At 38.5% G+C, this 26571-nt stretch overlaps 1 protein-coding gene across 2 annotated transcripts in view; it reads right to left on the bottom strand.

Moving 5' to 3' along the window:
• Positions 1–15731, bottom strand: part of ARHGAP42 (Rho GTPase activating protein 42) — a 301658-nt gene extending 285927 nt beyond the window's left edge. For both annotated transcript variants that reach the window (XM_037841198.1, XM_037841199.1), the window contains exon 1: positions 15059–15731. In XM_037841198.1, the coding sequence (XP_037697126.1) occupies positions 15059–15212 (154 nt within the window). In that variant the 5' untranslated portion in view covers positions 15213–15731. The remainder of the gene's footprint in view (positions 1–15058) is intronic.
• Positions 15732–26571: the final 10840 nt, after the last annotated feature.

The following is a 26571-nucleotide window of genomic DNA, read 5'->3' as shown; positions in this document are numbered from 1 at the left end:
CGGTGCTAGAGAGCAGCACTCTTCCAGCAAGGGAATATAGCTCAGCTGAGCTTCAACTGGGGTTTTAATTAACAAGCATGGACTGCTCAATACAAGCTAGGAATCTCCAACAAGCAGACAGAGGCTTTGGTGATGACTGACCTTGGAGAGCCAGAGGACCACTCTAGGAGGGAAGGGGAGCCCAGAGGACCGGGTGCTGTCTCTGGCCAACAGGTGAAACTGAGGGTGTCCACAAACTGGCCCTGAAGGGGGGATTTCTGTCCCTTTTTCAGCTCAGTGGAGAAAGCCTCAGCCATTTTCAGTTCCTAGCACTCTGACCCAGACAAGGGCAGAGACAGCACGGGCAGAGAGACTATTCAAATGCTAATGACCTCTCCCTAGGGTGTATATCTTCCCTAAGAGGAAAGAATTGTTGCCAAGCTCTACTATTGACCTTCCATTTAGAACCAGGCCCTAGAGTCTGGGGGAAAACAGCCATGGGCCACACCTCCTTACACAAGTCTGGAGCTACAGGCTAACAGGCACCACCTGCTGGGCAGAAAAGCACAGTGACCTGAGGCATCACAGGGTGTATCAATCTAAGACACCCTCAGGGAAACCGGACACTATTGTCTCCTTCTAGATCTGAGCCCATTCTGGTCTTGGAAAACCTGATTGGGGTAGCTAAGGAAACCAGATGCCTAGACAACAGAAAACTACAACCTACATTAAGAAAAACAAAGTTACGGCCCAGTCAAAGGAACAAACTTACACTTCAACTGAGATACAGGAATTTAAACAAATAATGCTAAATCAATTCAAAAATTTTAGGGAAGATATGGCAAAAGAGATGAAGTGTATAACGAAAATGCTGGACATACACAAGGTAGAATTGAAAGTTCAAAAAACAACTGGCAGAATCTACAGAAATGAAAGGCACAACACAAGAGACAAAAGACACATTGGAGACATATAACAGCAGATCCCAAGAGACAGAAGAAAACACTCAGGAACTGGAGAACAAGATACCTGAAATCCTACACACAGAAGAACAGATGGGGAAAAGAATGGAAAAATATGAGCAATGTCTCAGGGAACTTAATGACAACATGAAACACTTGAATGTATGTGTCATGGGTGTCCCAAAAGGAGAGAAGGGAAAGGGGGCAGAAGCAATAATGGAGGAAATAATCAATGAAAACTTCCCATCTCTTATGAAAGACATAAAATTACGGATCCAAGAAGCACAGAGTACCATAAACATAATAGATGTGAATAGGCCTATGCCAAGACACTTAATATCAGATTATCAAACGCCAAAGATAAAGAGAGAATCCTGAAAGCAGCAAGAGAAAAGCAATCCATCACATACAAAGGAAGCTTGATAAGACTATGTGCGGATTTCTCAGTAGAAATCATGGCGACAAGAAGGATGATATATTTAAGATATTGAAACAGAAAAACCAACAACCAAGAATCCTATATCCAGCAAAACTGTCCTTCAAATATGAGGGAGAGCTTAAAATATTCTCTGACAAACAGACAATGACAGAGTTTGTGAATAAGATACCTTCTCTACAGGAAACTCTAAAGGGAGCACTACAGACCAAAAGGAAAAGACAGGAGTGAGAGGTTTGGAAAACAATTTTGGAAGAGAGTAGCACAGCAATGTGGGTACACTGAACAAAGATGACGGTGAATATGGTTGAAGGAGGAAGGTTAGGAGCATGTGGGACATGAGAAGGAAAGAGGAAAGATAGAGATGGAGACTGTATAACTCAGTGAAACCTAGAGTGCTCAACGATTGTGATTAAAAGTACAAATATGTTTTTACATGAGGTAGAACAAATGAATATCAACATTGCAAGGTGTTAAAAATAGGGTGGGATGGGGGAATGCAATCAATGCAAACTAGAGACTATTAAAAAAAAAGTGAATTGCAACATAGTTACCATATCATCCAGCAATTCCACTACTATGTATATACCCAAAAGAACAAAAACACACGTCCACCCAAAAATAAGAGGTACAAGGTCCCTGCCCCAATCAGGATGGTGGAATAAAAGACACTTCAGGAATCTGTCCACCCACAGAAATTTTGAACAACCAGCAACAACTGGCAGAAATATCTTTCTCAAAGTTCCAGAAAAGTTAAAGGACTGCATTAACAGGGCAAGCAGTGAACCAATAAAAAGGCTACTTAAAGGCAGTAGGATCTCATGGCTCAGTGGCTGTCCCCTCCCCCACCTCTCACAGGCTCAATGCAGAGAAGCCTGTACTCCCTGGTTCCAGTGCCAGAGGGAGCAGAGTAACTCTCACACACATATGTGAACATGTATGTCTGGTTCAATTTATCTGGCGGTGGCCTGAGGAGCTTACCATCCTACAACTTGCCCTGAGTAGGAGCACAGTCAAGTGGTTGCCTGTGGCAAGGGATTACTGGCTATAGGATAAACACTGCAGTGCCTGGAACTGAGAAGAAACTCTGTTTTCTAAGGGAAGGGACATTCCCCATATAAGCAGGGAAGTTCCCAGGGCTTTATGTACATGCCCAAGACAAGAGGCATGCTTAGAAAGGATCAGGATGCCCCTATGCTCTGGCTTTGAACAATTTTCTAAACCCATTTTATGGATAAGCCCTGAAGGAGAATACCTGTAAAGGTCAATCTGCAAGGACTGGAAAAGGTGTTTTCTTTTCTTTTTTTATTATTATTTTTGTTGTTGTTTTTAGTTCCTAACATTCAAGGAAAGCTCTGTCATAACACTAGCTGGATACAAGCTTATGGAACAGATACTTCATTATCTAAATTCCAGCAATATCACATTAAAATAGCAAAATGTCCTAGTTTCAATAAAAGTTTATGAAACATTCAAAGAAACACGAAGTGATGGCCCAGGCAAAGCAGAAGTTCAAAGCATTAGAAACCAACAATGAGGAAGACTAGACCTGGGACATACCAGACAAAGACATTTTAAAAAACGGCATCAAATATGCTCAAAGATCTAAAGGAAAACATGTAGAGAACTAAAACAAATCAAGAAAATGATAGATGAGCACAAAAGACTATCAATAGAGAGATGAAGATTTTGAAAAGAAACCAGAGCTGAAGATCAGAGTAACAGAAATCAAAAATTTCCTAGAGGGGCTCAACAGCAGATTGCAGCTAGCAGAAGAATCAGTGAACTTGAAGATAAGATTATTAAAATCATCCAGGCTGAGGTGCAGAAGGAAGAAGAATGAAGAAAATTGAACGGAGCTTGGGAACCTGTGGGACATCAAGTATATCAATATACATATTGTAGAAGTCCCAGAAGAAGGAAAAAAGGGTCAGAGGGAATATCTAAAGAAATAATGCCTGAAAATTTCCTGAATTTAACAAAACACATGAATATATACATCCGAAATACTCAAAGAACTTCAAACAGGATAAACCCAAGTAGATCCACACTATGGTATATAATAATCAAACTGTCGAATGCCAAAGATAAAGAGCAAATTAATTCTGAAAGCTGCAAGGGAGAATCAACATGTAACATACAAGGGAGCCTTAATAAGATTAAATGCCAATTTCTCACTAAAAATCATGGAGACAAGAAGGTAGTGGGATGATATTTAAAGTGCTGAAAGCAAAAAACTGCCAACCAAGAATTCTATATCTGGCAAAACTATTTTTCAAAAATGAGGGAAAGATTAAGACATTCCCAAATAAACAAAAGCTGATGGAGTTCATCACCACTAGACTATCCCTACAGGAGATGCAAAAGAGAGTTCTGTAGGTTGAAACAAAAGGACATTAGACAATAAATAGAAGCTACATGAAGAAATGGTCCAGTAAGGGTAACAACAAGGGTAAATATAAATGCCAGTACTGTTGTATTATTGGCTTGTAACGCCACTTTTTTCTTCCAACAGGATTTAAAGTGTAAATGCATAAAATGTATTGGTTTTGGACTCAAAGGGTGGGGGAAAGAGGGGTATAGGAATATAGTTTGTCTACACTATTGAAGTTAAGTTGGTATCAAAGCAAACAAGACTTACAGATTTAGGATGTTAAATTTAAGCCCCTTGGTAACTAGAAAGAAAATTTTGGAGAATATGCAAGCTCACAGAGACAGAAATTAGAATACAGCTTGCTAGGGTTTATGGGGGGATGGAGCAGAGTACAGGGTATTAATGCAAAATGGGTGTCGGGTTCCTGTTTGGGGAGATAGGAAAATTTTAGCAATGGAAGATTTTGAGGATACCGCAACATAGTGAATGTGATTAATTCCACTGAATTGTATGCTCGGGCATGGTTGAAATGAAAAGTTCTGTTGTATGTATGTTCCCCCAATTTAAAAAAAGAAAGAGCAGCTAAAGAGACAATAATAATTAAAGGCAAACCATAATCCTGGACAGGATCTAACAAAGGAGGAGAGAAGGCACATAAGGAAATTACTGGGACATACGAAAAAGTTGGAATATAGATGGCAAGCTTTGTATAAATGATAAATTTCTTGAACTTAATAACTGCACTGAAGGGAGATAAATAAGTGAATATCCTTGTTCCTAGAAAATGCACATGGCAATATTGTGTTCAACAAGCATGACGTATACAACTTACAGTCAAATGTTCAGCAAATGGACTGATAAACAGGCACAAACATATATAGCTAGATGGATAAATGGATAGCTTGACTGATAGAATGATACGGCACATGTGGCAAAATGTTAAAATTGGTGAATCTGGGTGTCTTGGGGGATAGGGAATATGTTGGAGTTCTCTGTATGGGATTTATATTAGCTTTGTAACTGTCCTCTACATTTGCAAGTTCTTCAAAATTAAAAGTTTAATTGTTAAAAAAAAAAATGGGTGCACAAATGTTCACAGCACCATTACTCATAATGGCCAAAAAATGAAAGCAACCCAAATGTCCATCAACTAATGAATGGATAAACAATATGGTATAGCCACACAATAGAATAATATTTGGCAATTAAAAGGAATGAAACACTGATATGTGCAACAATACAGATAAACCTTTGAAAACACTATGCTAAGTGGAGGAAGTCAGTCAGAAAAGGTCACATACTGTATAATTCCCTTAATATGAAATGACCAGAATAGGTAAATATATAGAAACAGAATGTATATTAGTAGTAGTTGCCAGGGGCTAGGGGCAAGAGGCAGAACGGGGGAGTGACTGCTAATAGATATGGGGGTTTCTTTTTGAGACAATGAAATGTTCTGAAATTAGTGCTGATGGTTGCAAAACTCTGTGAATATATGAAAAAAGCTAAATTGTACATTTTTTAAAAAGTGAATTTTATGGCATGTGAAATATACCTCAAAAAAGCTGTTTTTTAAAAAAATGAATGGCACTGTAAAGAAGGCATTCCCATACAATTAAAACCTATCCTCTGAGATGGCATCTTGAAAATAACCCATGCAACGCTTTGTTACAAACAGAAAACAAAAAGTCATGTGTACAATTTCACTTTCTTAGCAACATCCCTTGTATCTGAATTACTACATATAACTGTCACTGCTGGAGAGAAAAATTAATTCTTTAATACAAATACCAGTTCCTTGAATAAGCCTGCTCTTATCAATCTCATTCTGGTTAGTCTGTAAAACATGCCACCATTTTTGGAATTGTTTCCAGCATTACGTGTTTAATCATATCCTGTAGATTTCTGCATCTCCAATCATTACTTTGATACAAATTCCTATAACTATTTCCTATAAAATTCAGTCATCCGTTTAATGAACACTTATTAAAAATTAAAAATTTATCATGTGTCCAGCTCCAGAATCCCAACGATTTGGTACCAACTCTCAGGGAGCTAACTCTGTCATCAAAATAAAACATGACAAATGCCATGCTTTTCACAAAAATCAGAAAATATCAGATTTGGAAAGGTCCTTAGAAAGTTAGCTAAGTTATCCCACAGAAGCAGTGGCTTACTCCAGCTGCGAGCCCCGTTCGTGACACCAAGCAATGGCGTGCAGTCTAAAGTTCACACATCAACATTAAATACAGAGCATTTGTCCTCAGAAGACAAAAAATTTGCTTAGAGAAACCACTTCACATCCTTTTTGGAATTTAGCTCCTCAATCTCAACATTAACTAGGGAAAGAGAAGTGAGAAAATTAACACTGAATAGCACATACTATACATTATTCTAGACACTTTACATGTGTTATTTAATCCTTCCAATAAACATAGGAAGTAAATATTGTTCCCACATTGTAGACAAGGAAACTCATGAAAGAAGCCAAGTGACTCATCCTCACACAGCTAATAAGTGGTAGAACTGGGATTGAAAAGCATTTCTCTGATTCCAAAGTCCAGGCTCTTTCTACTACATGTCATTGGCTAATGTTAAATCTTCAATGAACCTACTTAACATTAAAACATTCTAATGACTAAAGAGTAAATGTTATTAGCACTGCCAATGTATGAGTGATAACGCTAAGCTGAAGAACAACTCCCCTATTTCTTTTACACAAATTTAATATTCATGTTATTTGGATAAATTGGGATTACCTTGAGCTATCATATGTTCTGACAGAAGTGCAAAGCACAATCCCAAACAAAAACAAGTCTAAGCCAATGAGAATGTTCTCTTATTGACTGTACTCGTGAATGCATAACTACATGATTATATCAGAAGCCAATGATTTTACACTTAGGTTGGATTGTACATGGATTGTATGGTATGTGAATAAAACAAAAAAAAAAAAAGGACAAGTTTAAGCCATCACCTAAGGACTTAAAGTGGGCATAGCATCTGCAACTGAAATATTGGTTCTGCATCCCTATTTCATATTCTCTCGTCTCTTTATCAATGTCACAAAACATCACATTCAGCCAAGCCATTAATATTCATGACATTCTAATTTCCATTACAGACATCTGAAGAAACAAGCTAGCATAGTATAAACTTGACAAATCTGGACACTGTCACTCTCTACTATTCCTGTTCAGATTTATTCAGACTGTATTTTCTTTGTTTAACCCCTGAGGTTTGTCTTTTCCAGCCCCTGGCTTCACTTTCCAAACTATCCCAAAAATCCAAGCCTCTTGTTCACGGTTCCCTTCCCCCAGTCCCTGGGCAGAGCTCCCTTTATCTCACAGATCCCCCCACAAAATTCTCTTTTTTTTGAAATCATCTGTATTGTCCTTAGGGTACAATCCAAACATCCTTTCCTAGCAATTCTGACATCAAGTCAATCACAATACCTTCCCAGGATCACCTAGCTAAAATGCTCAATTCAATTTCCTCTGGCTTCAATGCAGAAACCAATGTGGGGGGAAAAAAGTTCTCTCATCTGCAGAGTTCGGGCTTTTAGATTTCGTGAAATTGTTCAACAATCTATTTCACTCCTGAGAAGTGCAAGTGTGACCGTTACTTTTAATAACTTTTATATACCACTGACCTAAGCCAGCACAACTAGAGCACTACAAAATAAGTCCATAACGTACTAAAATACTGTCTGTTCATAATCCCTAAACATTAACCTAATGTTTTCTCGTTCCCAGACCAAGGTAGATAATTATTTATTTGCTTTAAAAAATTAAAAAAAAGGTAAATCAAACCCATGTTACTTCTTATTTCATACCAAGTATATTTTATTTGGGAGACAAACAAGTCCATACTTCAACATTCAAATAAAACATTTACACTTTGGCAATTTCTTGTTTCTGCTGAATATGATAATAATATTGACAAGAATCTGTTAAACTTAAGTCTTGAAAAAAGCTGAAATTATTAGACAGGTTTATAATGATATTGCCTAAAGCAAATTAACATCTTACATATTCATATTATGTTATTGTGCCCTTTAGCGATTTCCATTGGCCCACACAAAAACCATACAAGGCACACAGAACAAATATTATTCCCATTTTTGATGAAAACAGGCCTAGGACAAGCAGTTTGTACCCACACCACAAGTCAGTGGCAACACCAGGAACAAAATGAAGTTCTAACTGTTGTTGTTGTCCGCTTTCCACTGGATTACCCCGTCCTAAAACTCAGCTCACATGTGCCAGTGCACTAAAACATAAAGCCTGCTAAGAGCCTGCTGAGAATAGTAAAGAGCATAACTGTGGTCCCCATTCACTGGCACATTAACTCAGCAGATTTTCAAAATACTCCTTCATATCATGCTCTTCTTAGTGAAATGTAAATTGGCTGGTGTTCAGCAGTTACTGAATATCTATGATGTGATAAGAGCTAATTAAATCACAAATATCCTTGCCATCTACCAGTTTATTCTCAAAAACTAAGTAAAATAATAGAAACAGCTAAACTGAGAGAGTATTAATGCAGTTAGAGAAAACCATATTTAAGATACTTGGGGCATAGAAAGTACAGGACTAACCCAATGGTAGGAGCTGGGTGGGGTAAAGAAATAGAAAAGTGAAAGGGGACTCAGCTGTCTTATACTGACCATTTTTAAGGGAACCACAGCCCTCAGATCTTCCCCCAACCAACTTTAAAAACAACTGAAAGGCTAGTCGCCTATTTCCAATTCTCTCATGTCAAACGGTAACATTTTCATAGAAGGCCCACAGTGTTTCACATAAGTTCCAAAACCAAAATTTAATTTAAATTGTTTCCACAACTAATTTTAATTTTTCCTGCTATCCGCTCTTACCACCACATTTTTTTTTCATCGTTTTCATTCAAAATACAGAAATTCCACTACTGAGGAATGTGTCTGACTTGCAAATAATGAGAAGTCATTCTGTGCTACCCACTTTTTCACAGAGTAAAGCAAGGGTTCAGGGAGAGTAATATTAGTGTAGCAAAATTATGTATATGAAGCATTTTTTCCAATTTTTTTATCTTATCACCTGACCTTGAGAACCAATCCAGGAGGGTTCCCCATCTTTCACCTACTACAAGACATTCTCGATTATGCCAGATTAATCAGCCAAATCAGATAATCCAATAACATTTTTAAAACACCATTAGGAATGGATACTTCTACTACAAAATCTAAAAATTGGGGTTACAAAAATCAACAATAAAGGAAATTGTGACTATTTACACAAAGAATTAATTATTAGTCTTATCCTAGCCTTCTGCTGCCACGTTCCATACAAAACTTACACTTGGAAGAATTATTCTCAAACAAAAGTTTCAAAATCTTAGAAAAGTAGATTTTTTCTTTTCTTTCGTGCATGAACAACTCTGCAAAAAGGAAAGAAGTCAGGAAACCTGGCAGATTATTAGCTAGTATAACGTACCTTGATATTTCACAGTTCACTTTTTCTGAGTCAGATCACATTCCCTATACAGCACTGTATATACATGTGTGCTTGTGTTTCACTGTAACACTTTCTTCAGTATTATAATTGGATTCTTGATAAAATCATAATACTGCAGACATGAATTTGAGTTTTCTGCTTAACCAAATATTTCAGCTAGATGTAATCAGCTAGAGAAGTATCCACACTCCCAGAAAAATGCACACTTAAGTCTGACTTCCCCCAAAGATAAAATTATAAAAATAATTACATTTTTATTGACTATCCTGTTATCATCTTGCCCCTTTTCCTCTGATTCAAGAGCTATTAAGACAAAAAAATGTTAAATCACTGTACTTATACAAAAAACAGCCACCATTACTCAGAATATGGCAGCTACAAAAGATGGAGTACAGACTTCATTCACTCAAGAGCCAGGTACTCAGCAAATGGTTTTAATTTTCAGGATTAAAGACAGCAAAAAACTGGTAACAAGTTGATCAGGTCCATCCAATGGGGATATACTTCAAAGATTATTAGATGCTGGGCAGAGGTTCAACAGGCCAGAAGACTGGCAGAGCTGCAAACTAAAACTGGGGAAGTGGTGGGGGTAGCAGGTGGGTCTATGCAGAGGCTAGCTCCTGCCTAGAAGGTTGAAATCAGCAGAAATTACTGCCCCAACAGCAGGATGGCTGGGGCTACAAAAGGTGGTGATCAATGCTCAGACAACAATGTCAGTGAAAGAGATTCAAGACTGAATAATCCCACCACCATTTCCCTACCCTTTCTTACCCGCCCATTATAAACATTTAATTATTTCATAACATTTACTGAATGAAGCTTAATGTCCTGAATTTCTTAATCTAATACTTCTGTTTATAAATCTAGAGAAAAGATTTTCCAGCCTCAATGTATACATTACTTTAATAAAATTGTACTTAACAGCAAAGCAATACTGACTGCAAGCTTTATTACTTTTATCTTATATAACCTGAATAAAAACTTAAGCATCATTATTTACACATTACCACTGTGCTCTAAGAAATGTTAATTGACAGGATGTTTGTTAAAGCACCTTTTCAGTAACTTAAAATTTAACAAGTACTGGAATTTTCTGTACTCTCAGAGCACAGGGATCATAACTGGATTAGGAGGCAGTGCGTAAAGTGATTATTTCTATGCCTGTCTCCTCCACCAGACAGGCACCGTTTTCTGTTCCTCCAGGAACCCATTCCCTGACCTTTTAACACAGGACAGCCCCTCAATTACCACCTGCTGAAAAAGGACATCCAGGGGAAGTAAAGACACTGTTAAAGGGCACCCACTAACCTCATGGTAGAGAATGCGAAGAAAGGAAGATGAAGTAATCAGCCAGACCAATTTAATTCCACTCTGATGAGTGCCAAGACGCCCATCTAAATTAACACAAGTGTAACTGCTTTTATTTGTACTACTGTATGTCTCTGAAGCAAAACCTTAAAGCACTACATTCCTAACCTACCAGTCCCTAAAATTAATTACAGTTTATTTGAAAAATGTAGTTACTTCTGCTCATTTAACTCAAATTCTAATGATCTCTAAGTGCCAAATGAATGGCTGAAGGAATTAAACAGCCACACCTTTGATTAGCCTGCCTAACTAAACAAGCAAAATGACCTTAGCAGCATATGCAGTGTTGAAGTAGCTCTTGCAGAATAAACAAGAATCTACACTGAGCTCCACTTAAACTAAATAAAACCTAGGTGCAAATTCAAATACCAAAAATAGCCTAAAACAATAGCAGCGCTCACTAAAATCTGAAGGATGACCAAGTAAATAATGCAATAACTTTGGAAAATTTTACAAATTTCTTAATCTTGTCTTAAAAGGAGAAAATTAATAAACAAAAATAGCCTGTGATTTCACAACTCAATCACAATTTAAGATTGGCACCTGTTAAAGGAACATAGTTCATAGAATAACATTTGATGAAAAAGGGTGGGGATTTTGAGTCATACAGCATGAACTAAATCCTGATTTACCAGTATCAAGAATATTCTCCAGTATTACTCACCAAATGTCTATATGGCAGGTAACAAAATGAACACAGACATTTGATGCAAGATAGGAAAATAAAGCCATTGAACTCAAGGGAAATCAATAAAGGAAACTTCAAAATCAGTATAATACAGAGAGAAAACTTTTGTGACAGGACTTTGACCAACACTCAGTCTGAAATGGCCAAAAATAAACTGGACCTATCTCCAAAAGAATGGCAGTTGCCAGCAGTCAAAATCTCAAGTCCCATGTCATGGGGTCTCAGGTGGCTCAGACAAACTTCATAAATGATAGTAATTCTGGCTTTGCTGAACCCAGGCCATGGGGTTGGGGAAGAAGCTCATTATCTGACCTACACCAGTAATAAACCTCTTCCAGACAAAAGAAAATGCCTACTTGGGTGCAGCCCTTTTCAAAGGCTATTGATTGATCCAAACATCACACCTAAATTTGGTTTTAGAAGAACAGGAAGTCAAAAACTTGATGCAGTGGAGAAAGCACCAGAAGAGACAGCAGGAAATCTGTTTTCAGTCTAAGCATTATCAATAAATATTATGCAACCATGAACCTATCATTTGTCTATCAGTTTACATTTATGGGCTGATATCCTTGTCAGGAAACAACTACCATTTGAGTACTTAGAATAGGCCAAAGCAATGTGATGGGTTCCTTGTCATCATTTTATATTATATGCTTAATATTAAGACCAAACCAAAGAGGTGACGCTTATTTCTTCGTTTAAAGAAAAGGTAGGAACCAGACAGGTTAAGTTACTTGCCAACTGTCACACACTATTTGACAACACCAGAATTTAAACTTGGCTCTAGGTCAATCCATTTAATTAACTGTCAGCCTTTTTGCCTCTTTTTCATAGATGTGAATATCAAATGCAATAAGTCATTTTAAAAATATCTTAAGATATATAAAAGTATCTCATATATTATTTAAAATTAAAATCATCTAGTTCAATATCTTCATTTACAAGGACCCCTACAAATAGTCTACTAAAGAAATCTACATCCTGGACCATAAGTCAAGGAGCACATAAGACTCCTATTTGTTCAGATAGGCATACATGTATTAACTAAAAGCATGCAGGCCAAAACCTTTATCAGAAAAGTTATTAACCAGGGTGGAAATAATTTAAGATACTTAGAAATGCATCAGTGACTGTCAGATAAAGAAGATTATATTAAGAAATCATTAATTGTTCAAAATAACTGCAAAGTGCTAAAAACTTGAAATGGATAATGGATACACCTGCAGAAATAGTTGGTGTAGAGAACTTTCTTGGTTTAAAGTCAGGGGAGTTGGAGGCTTTCTTAGGCAAGGAGGGAAGAGGAGCAGGAATGAGAAAAGGAGGCTCCCTTAGTGGGCCTGACATCATCAAAGATTCCAAGTCCTTTAGGACATACTCCTCCTCCCCTAGCAGCTCCGGGGGTCTTTAGCAGCTGCAGGTGAGCCTCAGAGCATCCTCCCCAGGGGACAGAAGATGGCTTGGTGGGGAAAAAAAGCTGTGCCACCATGTGACTTCCAAGGGTTCCTCTGCTCCAAAATCTTTCCCACTTGGCAACTGAGAATTATTTTAACAAGGATTAAACTTTTTTCCTTCCACAATGAGAGAAGTTATACTCAAATGTTAGTTAAGGTGTGTAATCTCTCACTACAAACTACTAGAAAGACGGCAGCTGGTTGTATATTTAAGTTCATACGGCTAAATTAATGAGACAGGGTCTATGACTTCAAGGAGCTTCACACTCAAGATTTCTTCACTTATGGATGGAAGAACAAACCTATAAGGATGAGAATAACCTGATTTTTGCAATGCTAGATTTAAGAGTCTTAATAATTAAGTTCATAATACCACAAGTAAAATAATGTACATTTCAGAGTACAGCTGTGTATTTTCAACTTTTGAAAGAAACAAACAAAAAACAAGACAGAATATTCTAGGAGGAAAAAAATTGGATAGCCACTATGTTCCCATCCCAGGGCATTTTGGGGACACGGAAAAAGACAATTTGCTAACTCTTGTATACCCAAATTTTAGCTCTGAGCAAAGAACTTTGATATGATACACATTCCAAGATGACTGCTTTAGCATAACCTAAAGGTCAGATTTAAATTGGCAAGACCAAAGAGCAGAAATGAGATACCTGCAAATAATTCCATAAGATTATGTCTGTGTGTGTGTGAGAGAGAGAATGAGAGAAAGAGAAAAATGGATTAAGCAAGCCACTTAACTTCTCTGGGCCTCACTTTTCCAAACTGTAAAATGGTTGGGAAGTATGGAACCAACACTTTTAGTTCTTTTCCTATATAAAAACTTTTTTTTAAATTGTTTGCAGAACTTCTGGCAGCTCCAACATCAGTCTGCTTGGCATGTAGCACTCAGACCAGGAAGCTGTCTGCAGTACAATGCTCTCTAAGAGGCAAAGAGAGTAGTTCAGAGACCTCAACCAGGATTTGCAAAGAACTGTTGAAAAACCATATTCTTCACAAATCACAGTAAACATCAGTATCAGTCGTCACTTCAAGTTCAGAAATTAAGTGATTATGGGCACAGAATACATGTTCTTTACCCTGGTTAAATAACACATTTGATAAGTAAATGCTTTAGCATTTGGGATGGTTAAAATAAAAGATTTGAGGCCCACTAATTTCACTTTATACTCTACCCAAGATAATTTTGCTAAGCTCCACCCTTACCATTAACGCATGCTTCAAAATGCATATCAGCTGGTAGTCTCAAGTTTCTTGCACAAACACACCCACCATATTGTCAATCACCTTGCACTTGACCTACACAAACATTTTGCCTCTACTTATTCATGCCTTAGGGGTTACTAGATGACCCAGGGCCTCACTCATCCAGGTCTCACAGGCACAAATTCCAAAGCTTCACTACAGAGCCTAAAGCATCATTCAGGGGCCTCCATTAAGATGCAATAATCGGGGAAAGGTGAGTTAAGCCTCATCTTTTAATCACTCAATTCTCGGTGAGAAACTCAGTTTCAGATATTCTTTCAGGTTTTAGCAATTGAAAATGAAGAGCCAGAAGACACCTCAGGGAGGAAAGAAAATCCAGCCAGGAAAAGGAGATGGGAAAAGCCCCTAAAGGCAGTGCTTACCTTCCATAGCTTGTAAAAAGTCCCGATTTGCTTTAAGCCACTGAACCCTCATCCTCATGACTGAACCAACATACAGAATGCACACCAAAAATTAAAACGCACAGAAAACTTGCAAAGAGAGAAAATCCACTGGTGCCATGCTGTCGCTGTTGATTCTACTAAAGGCAAAACTGCAAAATGTGTCTTTAAGGGGGGGGGGGTGAGGGAGCCAACTCGATTGTGCCCATTGAAGAGCCACTGAAGTACAAAAGAAATTAATATTTTCTTTGAAATATCACTAAATTAACCAGTTTAGTTTTATCCTTAAGACTTACCCTGAAACACTTTTTTTTTAAGTGTTCAAACTAGGTACAATGAACTTGCAAAAAAAGATCAGTAGTCCCCAACATCTTCTCAGGAGCGTTATAGAAAAAGGTGACTCTGATAGACTTTCCTAAGAACATATTCCAGTGCCCATAAGAACTTTCCCTTCTTTATAGACATAGAAGTTAATAAGAACACCTAAGAACAAACTGTTGGCCACCAGCAGGGGAGCTCTTCAGCTTTTGTCCCCAAACCCATTCAAACAAAAGAAGTTCGTCTCCTCCGTCCCACCCCACAGACCCGCACTCCGCGGGGACACCCTGGTCCCCCACTGCTCCCGCCTCCTCCCTGCCAGCCCTACTTACTCCTCAGCGCCCCGATGAGGAGAGAGCCGTCCTTGATCAGCTCTTTGATGAACTTGTTGGTTCGCTCCAGCTCAATCTCATGACACTGCAAGCGCTCCCTGAAATCCGGGCTATCCAAGTAGGAATCGCTGAACTCCAGAGTGGGCAGCCCCATGGCCGAGGCACTGCCAGCGGCGGCCAACAGCACGTCCGGGCCGGCGGTCAGGGCGGGGCAGCGGGCAGTCGCGGCTGGCGCTAGAGACGCGCGATCGTAGGGAACGCACCGGGACGCTAGAGGAAGGCGCAAAGGAAACGGGTCCCGCGCGCCGCGCCGCCTGCGCCGGGCTTCCGCGGCGCGCGGACGCCTCTGGGCTTAGTCTTCCTGCCCGGAGGCGAGGCGAGCGCAGGCGCGGGCGGCGGACCGAAGCGCGGGATCGCTCAGGTCGTTGTCATCGGGGCGCATCGTCGCTCCCGGCACGGAAGCTGCGAGGCTCCGGGCCGTGGCCGGAGCAGAAAAGTTTCTCTCGCGGCCCGCAGACACTTCCGGCACCTCCACTCTCCTACTCTCTTGACAGTCTTTTGCGCTGTGAGCTAGAAGCACCCAGCAGCAACTTAGGCCGGGCGGGGGAAACCCTCCCCCTCGGTGGACGCAGGCTCAGAGAGCTTGCAAATCGCACCCGGGCTCGGAGACCCTCCTCCCCACCGCTGCGCTCCCACCCTGCGTCACCCCGCCCCTTCGCCCATTGACCCTCCTGCCCCCACCCACCGGCAGGCATTTCGCTCCCGGGTTCCGGCGCTCTGCGCTCTTTGCTTGGACGGGGGCGTTAGCCCAGTCCCTCCTGGGCGCCCAGCTCGGACACGCCGGAGACACTTCGGGGTCCTCCGCTCCATAAAAGGTTCTTAAGCCTCAACACATGTCCCCCACCTCTCCTTCCTCATTACCCACTCTCCAGGAATTATCTGGGAGACAAACCCACACTAACTTTCCCTAAAGTTTGGAATATCATTTTGAAGCCTGGATGGAAGATAATACTTAATAGCGTTCGTTTCAATTTTTATTTCACACTTCCCGCACTCAATGCATATAAATTCCAGGTTGAAAGGTTTTCCTGTCTCTTTCCCACCTATCACTTCATTGATTCTAGAAAGTCAGGGTTTTTACCTTCACAGTAAAATGCTTCATCGGACTTTTTTGTTGTTGTTGTTCTAAATTGCTGCGTAGGTGGGAAGATTTTAGGTAATCCACATCCCTCAAGTACGCTTTTAAGGTTTAGGTACTTCTACTTTAGAATACTGTTTGCATCACATTACTAGTGTCTTTTATTGACACTGGATGGAATTACCCTTAGGCGTGGAGATTTTTCAATCGTGTTAGTGGGCTGGAGTTCAGAATGAAGAGTTAATTCCTACCAAGAGGTAGTTACTCCTCCCCTGATAGAGTTTCACTTAATAAATTTCTGTTCTCTTGAAACATTGACAGCAAAAGAAACTGCTGTTTTACGTCTTTGTCCTGCCATCTTCCATAAGATTTCTGAGAACTCAGTTATTTTTCTTAAGGATCTGCTTTTAATTTCTATGTTTTCATTATTTTGTCCATTTGAACCATCTGCTAAAAAATACTTTGACAGATCATGGGAAAAATTCCATCAAAGTTCTTTATGTTTTTCCCAATTAAGTTTCAGGGACTGTCAAGATTTTAGTTTCAAATGGTTGGGGGAAAAAAAGTAAACATAAACATTAAAAGCAGCTAGCAAACCTTGGACTAAGAGAAGATGATGTAAATAGTATATGTAATGGCTTGATTTAAATTCTTCTGGGCTAGGGAAATCAGACATAAAAACTTTCCATCCGTATTTACATCATTATTCCTTAAAATATTGGCATAATGGCCAATCACCATTAGTATTTCAACACGAAAGGTCTGATTAGGGTCTGTCAATTAAATAGTCTTCATTTGGGGCAATAGTGCTGTTGCAATGATGCAGCATAAAAAGCAGTGGTGCTGTTTTTCAATTGAGGTGATTTTACATCTATTCATTACAGGAGCCTAAAAGAAGACCAAAAAAAAAAAAAAAAACAGTACAAACAAATAGTTCCCTTTCAACTTTTGCCACATTGCTGTTCCAAACAACTAAATCCAATGCCAACTGCTCAGATATGAAACAAGATAAAATATAACAATCTCTTCCTGTTTTTGTTTTTCATTAAATAAAAGTCCTGTGATTAATTTTGAAAAAAAATGCATCAACAGTCTTTGATAAGCAGCATGTAGTATGTTGGGTTTCTTTAAAACTCTTACGTGTCAGGACAGATTTATTCTACATTCTCAGATATGGGTTATGATTTACCTATGCATGTACATAATTGCATGTTTTATGCCTACTGTCTACACTATTAGGAATCACACAAAGTGATTTATATAGGGAGATAAGTAAAGCAAAGCATTATACCAGTCCTCAGAAAGTTCTCAGAAAAGACAATACAGAAAATGAGTATCAATGTAGCATGAGTCAGAATATGCTATGTTCTACTAGCCTCACACAGATGCCAAGATAATGATGTGTTGAAACTATTAACGTATTTCATACTGTGTTTACATGAAATTAGGATTCTTCCCCGTCCCTTCATCCAGGAGTCCCTAAAGTTTAGTATGTTATAATGGACTTTGTTCCTATAGGTGCTTTCAGAGCACCTATGATTCATACTTTAATTATACCCGCTAGTCAAGCTTTCTCTTAGGCCATATTAACACAGCTACTTGAGACAAGCCAGAAGTGCTTTTGCTTTGAGGTGGATTCACTGTCAGTTTTGAACTGCTGTTTTCATGTATTATTCTCCCCACCATAATAAATGAACCTGATTCTTCCAAGAAAATAGGCTATTTAAATAAAAGACTATTTATACTTGCAAGCTTGTTTTCACAGGATATTTTAATGGACTGAAATGTAGCCTTTCCAAAAAATTTCCACCTCAGAATCCATGGTCCTGTCAGCTGCATGGTGAGCTTCACAAATATTGCCTGACACGCTCCTTGGCTTGGTTATTGGCTTACAGAGATGTCTCTGTTTGTTTTCTTTTCTAAAATGGGATGTGTGAGGCTTTGTTTGTTTGTTTACTTTTAAGAGTAAAAAAGGTGGTTGTGGCTAGTACACTAATATATGGTGTTTGTAAATCTGCCTAAAACTTTTTTCTAGATGTAAATAATGCCTGGCAGTTAAATCTAGTGCTTAATATTCACTTAATACATGTTATTGTTGAGTTATTATTATTTCTCAATTAGTTATGCAGACTTCGACCTCCCAGCCTCAGGTATTCTGAGGCTAAGTTCAAGCATGGTAAGAGGTGACTCAACTGAAAGTGATTGTATCTAAAAAGACTAAACCTGCACTTCAGCCCTTTGGAAGGTGAGAATGCAGTGACTGTTACTGCTTTCATTCCCACCTTTGTTCTTTGAAGGTAGGTTTTGTATCTTTCTAGTTCAGCCTTACATCACTTTTAGAGTAACAATATTGAACCCAAATGAACAAAATACATGACTCAATTATTGTAAGATGTGACAAAGACATAGGCATCAGATCTATTTTACTTTTTAATTTTTTTTTGTTAATTTCTTTTTTTTTTATTAAATTCAGTTTTATTGAAATACATTCACACACCATACAATCATCCATGATATATAATCCACTGTCCACAGTATGATAACATAGTTATGTGTTCATCACCACAATCTGTCTCTGAACATTTTCCTTACATCAGAAAGAACCAGAACAAGAATAAAAAATAAAAGTGAAAAAAAACACCCAAATCATCCCCCCATCCCCCCATCCCACCCCATTTGTCCTTTAGTTTTTATCCCCATTCCTCCACTCATCCATACACTAGATAAAGGGGGTGTGATCCACAAGGTCTTCACAATCACACTGTCACCCCTTGTAATCTACATTATTATATAATTGTCTTCAGGAGTCCAGACTGCTGGGTTGGAGTTTGGTAGTTTCAGGTATTTACTTCTAGCTATTCCAATACATTAAAGCCTAAGAGGTGTTATCTATATAGTGCATAAGAATGTCCACCAGAGTGACCTCTCGACTCCATTTGGAATCTCTCAGCCACTGAAACTATTTCGTCTCATTTTGCATCCCCCTTTTGGTCAAGAAGATACTCTCAGTCCCACGATGCCGGGTCCACATTCATCCCCGGGAGTCATACTCTGTGTTGCCAGGGAGATTTACACCCCTGGGAGTCGGGTCCCACGTAGGCGGGAGGGCAGCGAGTTCACCTGTCGAGATGGCTCAGTTAGAGAGAGGGGGGGCCACATCTGAGCAACAAAGAGGTACTCAGGGGGAGACTCTTAGGCACCATTACATACAAGTTTAGGCTCTCCTTTGTGGTAATGAGCTTCATAAGGGCAAGTCCCATGCTCGAGGGCTCAGCACATCAAACCGCCAGTCCCAATGTTTGTGACAACATATGCTAGGGAATCAGCATCTCAAAGTTTAGAGATAGGCCTTACACTTCAGGGATACAGTTAACTGCTGTAAGAGCTTACAATCTAGGGACTATTACAATTATTGTGTCCATGTTAGGCTATGTTCTAAGATTCAATTCTGAGTTTACACATTGTAGTTAGTCCATATTGGTGAGGCATCATCCCTCTCACCATGTTTTCTCCAACACTTTTACTCCTATATATATATTTTCCTACAATTTTATAGAGTTATATTCACATACCATACATTTATCCACAGTGTACAATCAGTTGTTCATGGTATCATCATAAAGTTGTACACTTATCACCACAATCAGCATTTGAACATACTTATTACTACAAGAAAAATTGTTTTTTTTGTTTTTTGTTTTTTTTTTAGCAATAAGAAAAAATGATAAAAAGAAAAATAACATGTCATACAATACAATATACTACTAAGGACAGCAAATAACACCACTACCAAGAATCCCATATTACTCCCCTATATCCCCTTCTCATATACACTTAGCATTGACGTATTGCCTTTGTTACATTTAATGGAGGTATATTACAATGTTACTGTTGACCATAGACTCCAGTTTGCTTTGATTATGTTTTTTCCTGAATACCATCCATTTTTCAAATTTCTACATGGTTGACATTCATTTGCTTTCCCACATGCAAAAACATTTTTATATTTGTATATTTAGTAACAGTCATTGGCCACTCCAGTTTTTGCCACGTTATACAGTCCCAGTCTTTATCATCTATCTTTACCTCTGCTGTCATACATTCTCCTATCCCACCTCTTTCAGCTTTACTCACAGACATCTTTGTTCAGTGTACTTACAATACCGTGCTACCATCACACAGTATTATCCTGTCTATTTCTGGATCTATGCAATCAATCCTAAACATTCTATAGTCCTTCAGCATCAAATGGCTGATCTCTGCCCTCTTTCTATCTCCTGGTCGCCTGTGTTGTCAGCTTTTAACTCCCAAAGTTTGTTCATTAATGTCTGTTCATATTAGTGAGACCATACAGAATCTGTCCTTTTGTTTCTGGCTAACTTCACTCAACATAATGTCCTCAAGGTTCATCCACATTATTACATGATCCATGTCTTTGTTCTGACTTTTTAATTTTTTTAGACTTATTTTTAAAGCTATTTGAACCGACATAAATTTTGAACAGTTTCTAATATACTTTTATGCCAGCAGAAAAAAAAAGTTCAGATTAATTATTCTGATAGCAGATATTGTTTATTCTGCCTTATTAAATGTATTAATTTTTTTTCTCCCACACAATGCTCCTACTAGTACTATGTCTTGTAAGACTGGTTGGTATATGACTTTTAATTCTCTGATGGGCAAATGTACACATCATTAGTGACAGCATCCTATGGAACTTGGTAACACTGTCTTTTGTAACTAAAATATGTTCTTACATTGCAGAGCCCCTCTAAAGTAAGTTCAACTCTTCCTCCTCCCTTTTCACTGCTGTCATGAAACACAGAAAAATGCTAAGTGTAGCCTGGATTGAAAAAGAAACTTCACTTTGTCCAATGGTAAGAACTTGGAATCTTCCATAGGAAAAAGCACAGGACATAGACCATATTGTATTAGTCTACTGATTCCAAGTGCCTTATCCAGAAAATGAACTAAAGATCAATGGTTAGAAGACCAGAGTAGATAAAAAGGTAATTGGTTCAGAGACAGAAGAGAGAGCTTGGACTAGAGAAGTAGACCTGAGAACAGGGAAGAGATGGGAAGCAGGCAGATTAAATAAAGGAAGGAAAAACATTCCTCTCCCAGATGGTGGGGGAGGAATCCAACAGAACCGTAAAGTTTGAGCCTATAAACTCAGAAGTATTATCTTTTTAAAGGAAGAATATATAGGTCTAGTTTTCCTTTCTGAGTTTGAGATAGTATCATTAAGAGGCACTGCCTTAGGGAGACAAGCGCATCAGTAATGCTCAGAGGCTGGAGGGTTAGCTTAATAGAGGAACCAAGACCACCATCTAAAGGAGCAGAAGTAACTGCAGAGGGTGGAAGTTTGTTCTATGTGACAGGACGATGTCTAAAGTCCCTTCCAACTCTAAGATTTTATGATGACAGATTTATGGAGAACAGGATGAAGGGAAAGAAGAACAGAAATCTTAAGTATGAAACCCTCAGGAATTAACCACATTTAAGAGGGGAGGAGAAAAAGAGGACTGAAAGAAAGAGAACAATCAGGTAGGGAGGTAAGAAGAGAAACAAAATAAAATGGGCACTAGCATTTAAGAAGAGAGAAGAAGTTGTATAAAAATGTAGCTTATGAGGGGTGACAATGGGATTGGGAAAGCCATAAGGACCAAACACCACTTTGTCTAGTTTATGGATGGATGTGTAGAAAAGTAGGGGAAGGAAACAAACAGACAAAGGTACCCAGTGTTCTTTTTTACTTCAATTGCTCTTTTTCACTCTAATTATTATTCTTGTTATTTTTGTGTGTGTGCTAATGAAGGTGTCAGGGATTGATTTAGGTGATGAATGTACAACTATGTAATGGTACTGTAAACAATCGAAAGTACAATTTGTTTTGTATGACTGCGTGGTATGTGAATATATCTCAATAAAATGATGATTAAAAAAAAAAAAAAAAAAAAAAAAAAAGCAGTTCAGCCAATGCTGTTGACTTGAATCAGAGTGACTTCCATGTCCTAAGTAGAAGTAAATACGTGGAACATTCGTTAATTAGGGCTTGGGTAATACCCCTTTTATCAAGTGTAATCATTTATGTTTAACTTTAGTTGTTTGGAATTGACATAAACCAGTTTGGCCCTTGACAGTTACCAGGTTCTTGTTGGTGACTATCATAGCCTACGTTAATTAGAAGAGGATGAGGTACAAAGGGCTCCTCCCCATCAATCATGTCATCAGGTGTAATTTAATAATGAAGGCAAATCTGAGACTGAATTGTGGAGTACCTGCAAGCTCTTGTTACCAAGGAAGCACAAACTGCCGTACGGCTTCTTCTCATAACCTTCATGGACTCCCAGCTTTCTGTCCTTTAGACATCCTGACAAGTGCATTACATGGCAGATTCACTCCAGGCACATGTGAAAATGTTCTTGATGTAGGATTAGCTATCTCTCTAGTCTAGTCTAGCTGACAGATTCCAGTTAAGGTGACAGGACACAAGATATAATCAGAGCTCCAGGACTAGGATGCCATTTAGATTTCCATATTCCTGTTCATCAATGGCAAAGGTAAAATATTTCAAATCTACCCATGTTTCTTGAATACCACACAATTCACTTACAAAGATGATTTTTCACATTCCTTATGAAAATTAACAAATCTTCTAGTATAACAAAACAGCAGTATTTGATGCTCTTGCAATAGCCATGTTTGGAGTGTGGACGCCATATTAAAGGACTTAAGATGTCAAAGAACACCCCTAAGATGAAGAATGAGACTAATCCTTCCCCCTCCCACACACTATTATGTATACTAAAAATTTTATGATAACTTTTAGACTATGTAATGGCATTATAAAAATTTCTCATAATAAAAGGAATGTGATGAATACTGCAGACACTGTCCCTCCTTAGGGACAAGACTGTACCAGTTTTTATATAACATTCTAAAAATAGTCAATGGATATAAAAACATGTATGTGCACATAAATCTTTTCTTACATAAATAAGAACATGGTGTAAAAAAAAAAAAAAAAAAAAAAAAAAAAAAAAAAGAAGAGAGAAGAGTGAGAGGGAAGTAGCTAATTTAATTTAAGAAAGACTTTTAAAATATTTTAGACAGATTTTGATTTTCATTTGATATCGCCCCCTTGTGGCAAACCATGAGGTTCTCTGACAGAAAAGTAGAAAGAAGAGAGTAAAAGTAGCAACAAAGGCTGAAGTGTAATGAGCAGCTCTACGTGCTGGGCATAGTACTCAGAGTTCTTACATATATTACTTCATCTAAGCTTTACCTCAACCCTGTGAAATAGGTGTTATTTAAGTATGGCCCCATTTCTAACAGGTAGGGAAATTAAGACAATGTGGTTAACTTAACAGAATTTACATTGTTAAAAAGACTTCAATCGGAGTCTGTCTAGCTAAAAATCCATGCTAAAAAAAATGCATTCAGCAAATATTTATAGACATCTATTATGTGCCTGTGCTTGATGTAGATGTCGGGAATACAGAGGTAAGCAAAAACTTACTTACCCATTCCTGCCCTAATTCAATTTTCAATTTAATGAATTATAGTAGAGACAGTAACTGGCCACTTAGTTATGCAATTTAGGGCAATTACTTCTCAGATTTTCCAGCTTCACCGGCTATAAAATTAGGGATGATAATGTAATGATAATGGTCATCATTTGTTAAGCACTTAAAAGTGTGCCAGCCATGGTCCTAAACCCTTCATATTCTTTATTTCACATAGGTCACTTTTTACTCTTTACCCGAGACATTTCTATGCCTCTATGACTCAGTTAGGATGAGGAATCTCCTCCACACCAATGGCGAGAATCAGTCGTGTGCAGAGTGGTGTTGACGCTCTAGTCATGTGTCCTTAGAGCTGTGTTTGGAGAGGAAGTCTGTACCTCCCTTACCTTGCGCTGAAACCCTGATCTGTGACCTCCACTGGATTCCATGGCGGGAAGGAAGCAAGCATCTGGCTTCCATGAGACCTACCTGTCCTCACATAACTCTGGAGGGAAGAATTTTATAATGAGGATGAAGACACTCAGGCATAAAAACAAACAAACAAACAAAAAAAACTCAAAAAGAAAAAGAAAACAACTGAACAAAAACCATAATTTGCCTCAGGATAAACAACATTGTCATTTTAACCCAGAGCCTCTGACTCCAATACCACATCACAATGAATAATATTAGTGGGTCATTTAACATGCAGATTTATAATCCTATTTGTATGGGACTCTATTCCCACATTTACACCCTTTTCTTTTAGAGTCTATGCTTTTAGGCCACATCTTCTTTGTCTCCATCTCCGTTATACCTAGCACAGTATCAGTCCACAGAGGATACCTAGTAAATGTTGTTTGGAACACATGGCTGCTTTATAACCTTTTAAAAATTGCTCCTCTGATAGAAGTGCCTGAGCAGATTTATGGGAAAGCAGAGGAAGGTCTCTCCAATTGGCATGGAGAGCTCTACTTGCGGCTGGAGCTTCACTGAGCACGACGGGAAGAGTGGAGCTCGTTATCTGTGCATCCAGGTGATGAGTATGTTTGTGCTAACCCTGCTGGCATCTAGCACACTGTGACAGGCCATGGCTACAGCAGTGAAAAATGAGATGAGGACAATAACAAGCCCAGAGAGCCTAAGGAAACTAACTCAAATAAATGACTGCATACCCAGCAAAGAGAAGTCATAACTCAATTAGAGTAAAGGAAGCTAATGAATGTGATAAGAAGGATAAATGACAAAGAACAGACCCTCAGTCTCTGTGGCTTGAGCATTTCAGATGGAAAAAAAGTAACAACCTGAGAGTCTGCAACCAGTAGTCCCAGTGGCAACTTCCTTTTTGAGAAATAAAGTAAAATGCAAGATATTATCCCTCAAAATGTACATTACCTTATATTCTGTCAGTGTGGATTTTATCCGATCATGGAAAATATGTTTAATAAAGAGAATGTTATTTTTTCAGAAAGGGTAGAGTTCTTATTTTTATATTCATTAATGAATACTTCTGCAAGTGTATTAAAATGTTATTGTGAGACAGAGGTGGGTTACTGACATTAAAATTCAGTTTACTGACAAAGAAAAGTAGTATAAGTAAGGTTGTCTCAATTGTACTTAATACTGCAGCACTTTGCACACTTCTAATCCTTTCTGTGATCTTTGGAAGAATACTTCAAAGGTTTGTGAAGGCCTCTGAACTTTGTTAAGAGAAGTGCTTTGCACATTATGGTGTCAAAGAAAATAGCAGTGACCGTGTAGTGAATAGCTTGTTGGTGTGAACAATGAAGTTTTGATGAATTAGTGTAACTCTTCCAAACATGCTTTTTCCCCCAACTCTGAATTACAACGTGTGCCGGTTTGAATGTATTATGTCCCCCAAAATGCCATTATCTTTGATGTAATTTTGTGTGGGCAGACATATCAGTGTTGATTAGATTGTAATTTGTTGAGTGTTTCCCTGGAGATGCACCCCACCCAACAGTGGGGGATGACTCTGATTGGATAATTTCCATGGAGGTGTTACCCCACCCATTCAGGGTGGGTCTAAATTAAATCACTGGAGCCATATAAATGAGCTGACAAACAGAAGGAACTCAGTGCAGCTGTGAGTGACATTTTGAGAGGAGCTATAGCCAAGAGGGACACTTTGAAGAATGCACAGAAGCTGAGAGAGTAGCTGCAGATGAGAGACAGTTTGCAGATGGCCGTTGAAAGCAGACTCTTGCTCCAGAGGAGCTAAGAGAGGACAAACCCCAAGAGCAACTAAGAGTGACATTTTTTGAGGAACTGCAGCCTAGAGAGGAACGCCCTGGGAGAAAGCCATTTTGAAACCAGAACTTTGGAGCAGACGCCAGCCATGTGCCTTCCCAGCTAACAGAGGTTTTCCGGATGCCGTTGGCTATCCTCCAGTGAAGGCACCCGATTGTTGATGCATTACCTTGGACGCTTTCTGGCCTTAAGACTGTAACAGTGCAACCAAATAAACCCCCTTTATAAAAGACAATCCATTTCAGCAGCATTGGCAAACTAGAACACAACTTTTTCAAACATACACAAAAGTTGAAAAAAAACACAATGAAAACCTGTATGCTCTCTATCTAGATTAGAAAAATATCAGCATTTTACCATATTTGTTCTCCCTCCCTCTCTTGCTCTCTCTCTCTCTCTATATATGTAAATATTAGACATCTTGATATATTATCCCTAAATACTTAACATGCATTACCTAAGAGTAAGAAAATTTTCCAAACATCCTTATTACATAAAAAATTAATATGCTATAAAAATATCATAAAATACCCAAATGTTCCAAAAATGTCTCTATAGCTTAAAAAAAAAAAAAAAAAAAAAAAAGACCAGGATCT

This window comes from Choloepus didactylus, chromosome 6 (genome assembly GCF_015220235.1).
Source record: "Choloepus didactylus isolate mChoDid1 chromosome 6, mChoDid1.pri, whole genome shotgun sequence".
In the NCBI taxonomy this organism is placed as follows: Eukaryota; Metazoa; Chordata; class Mammalia; order Pilosa; family Megalonychidae; genus Choloepus; species Choloepus didactylus.
The sequence above is the reverse complement of the archived record's forward strand: the minus strand, read 5'-3'. Positions and strand labels throughout refer to the sequence as shown.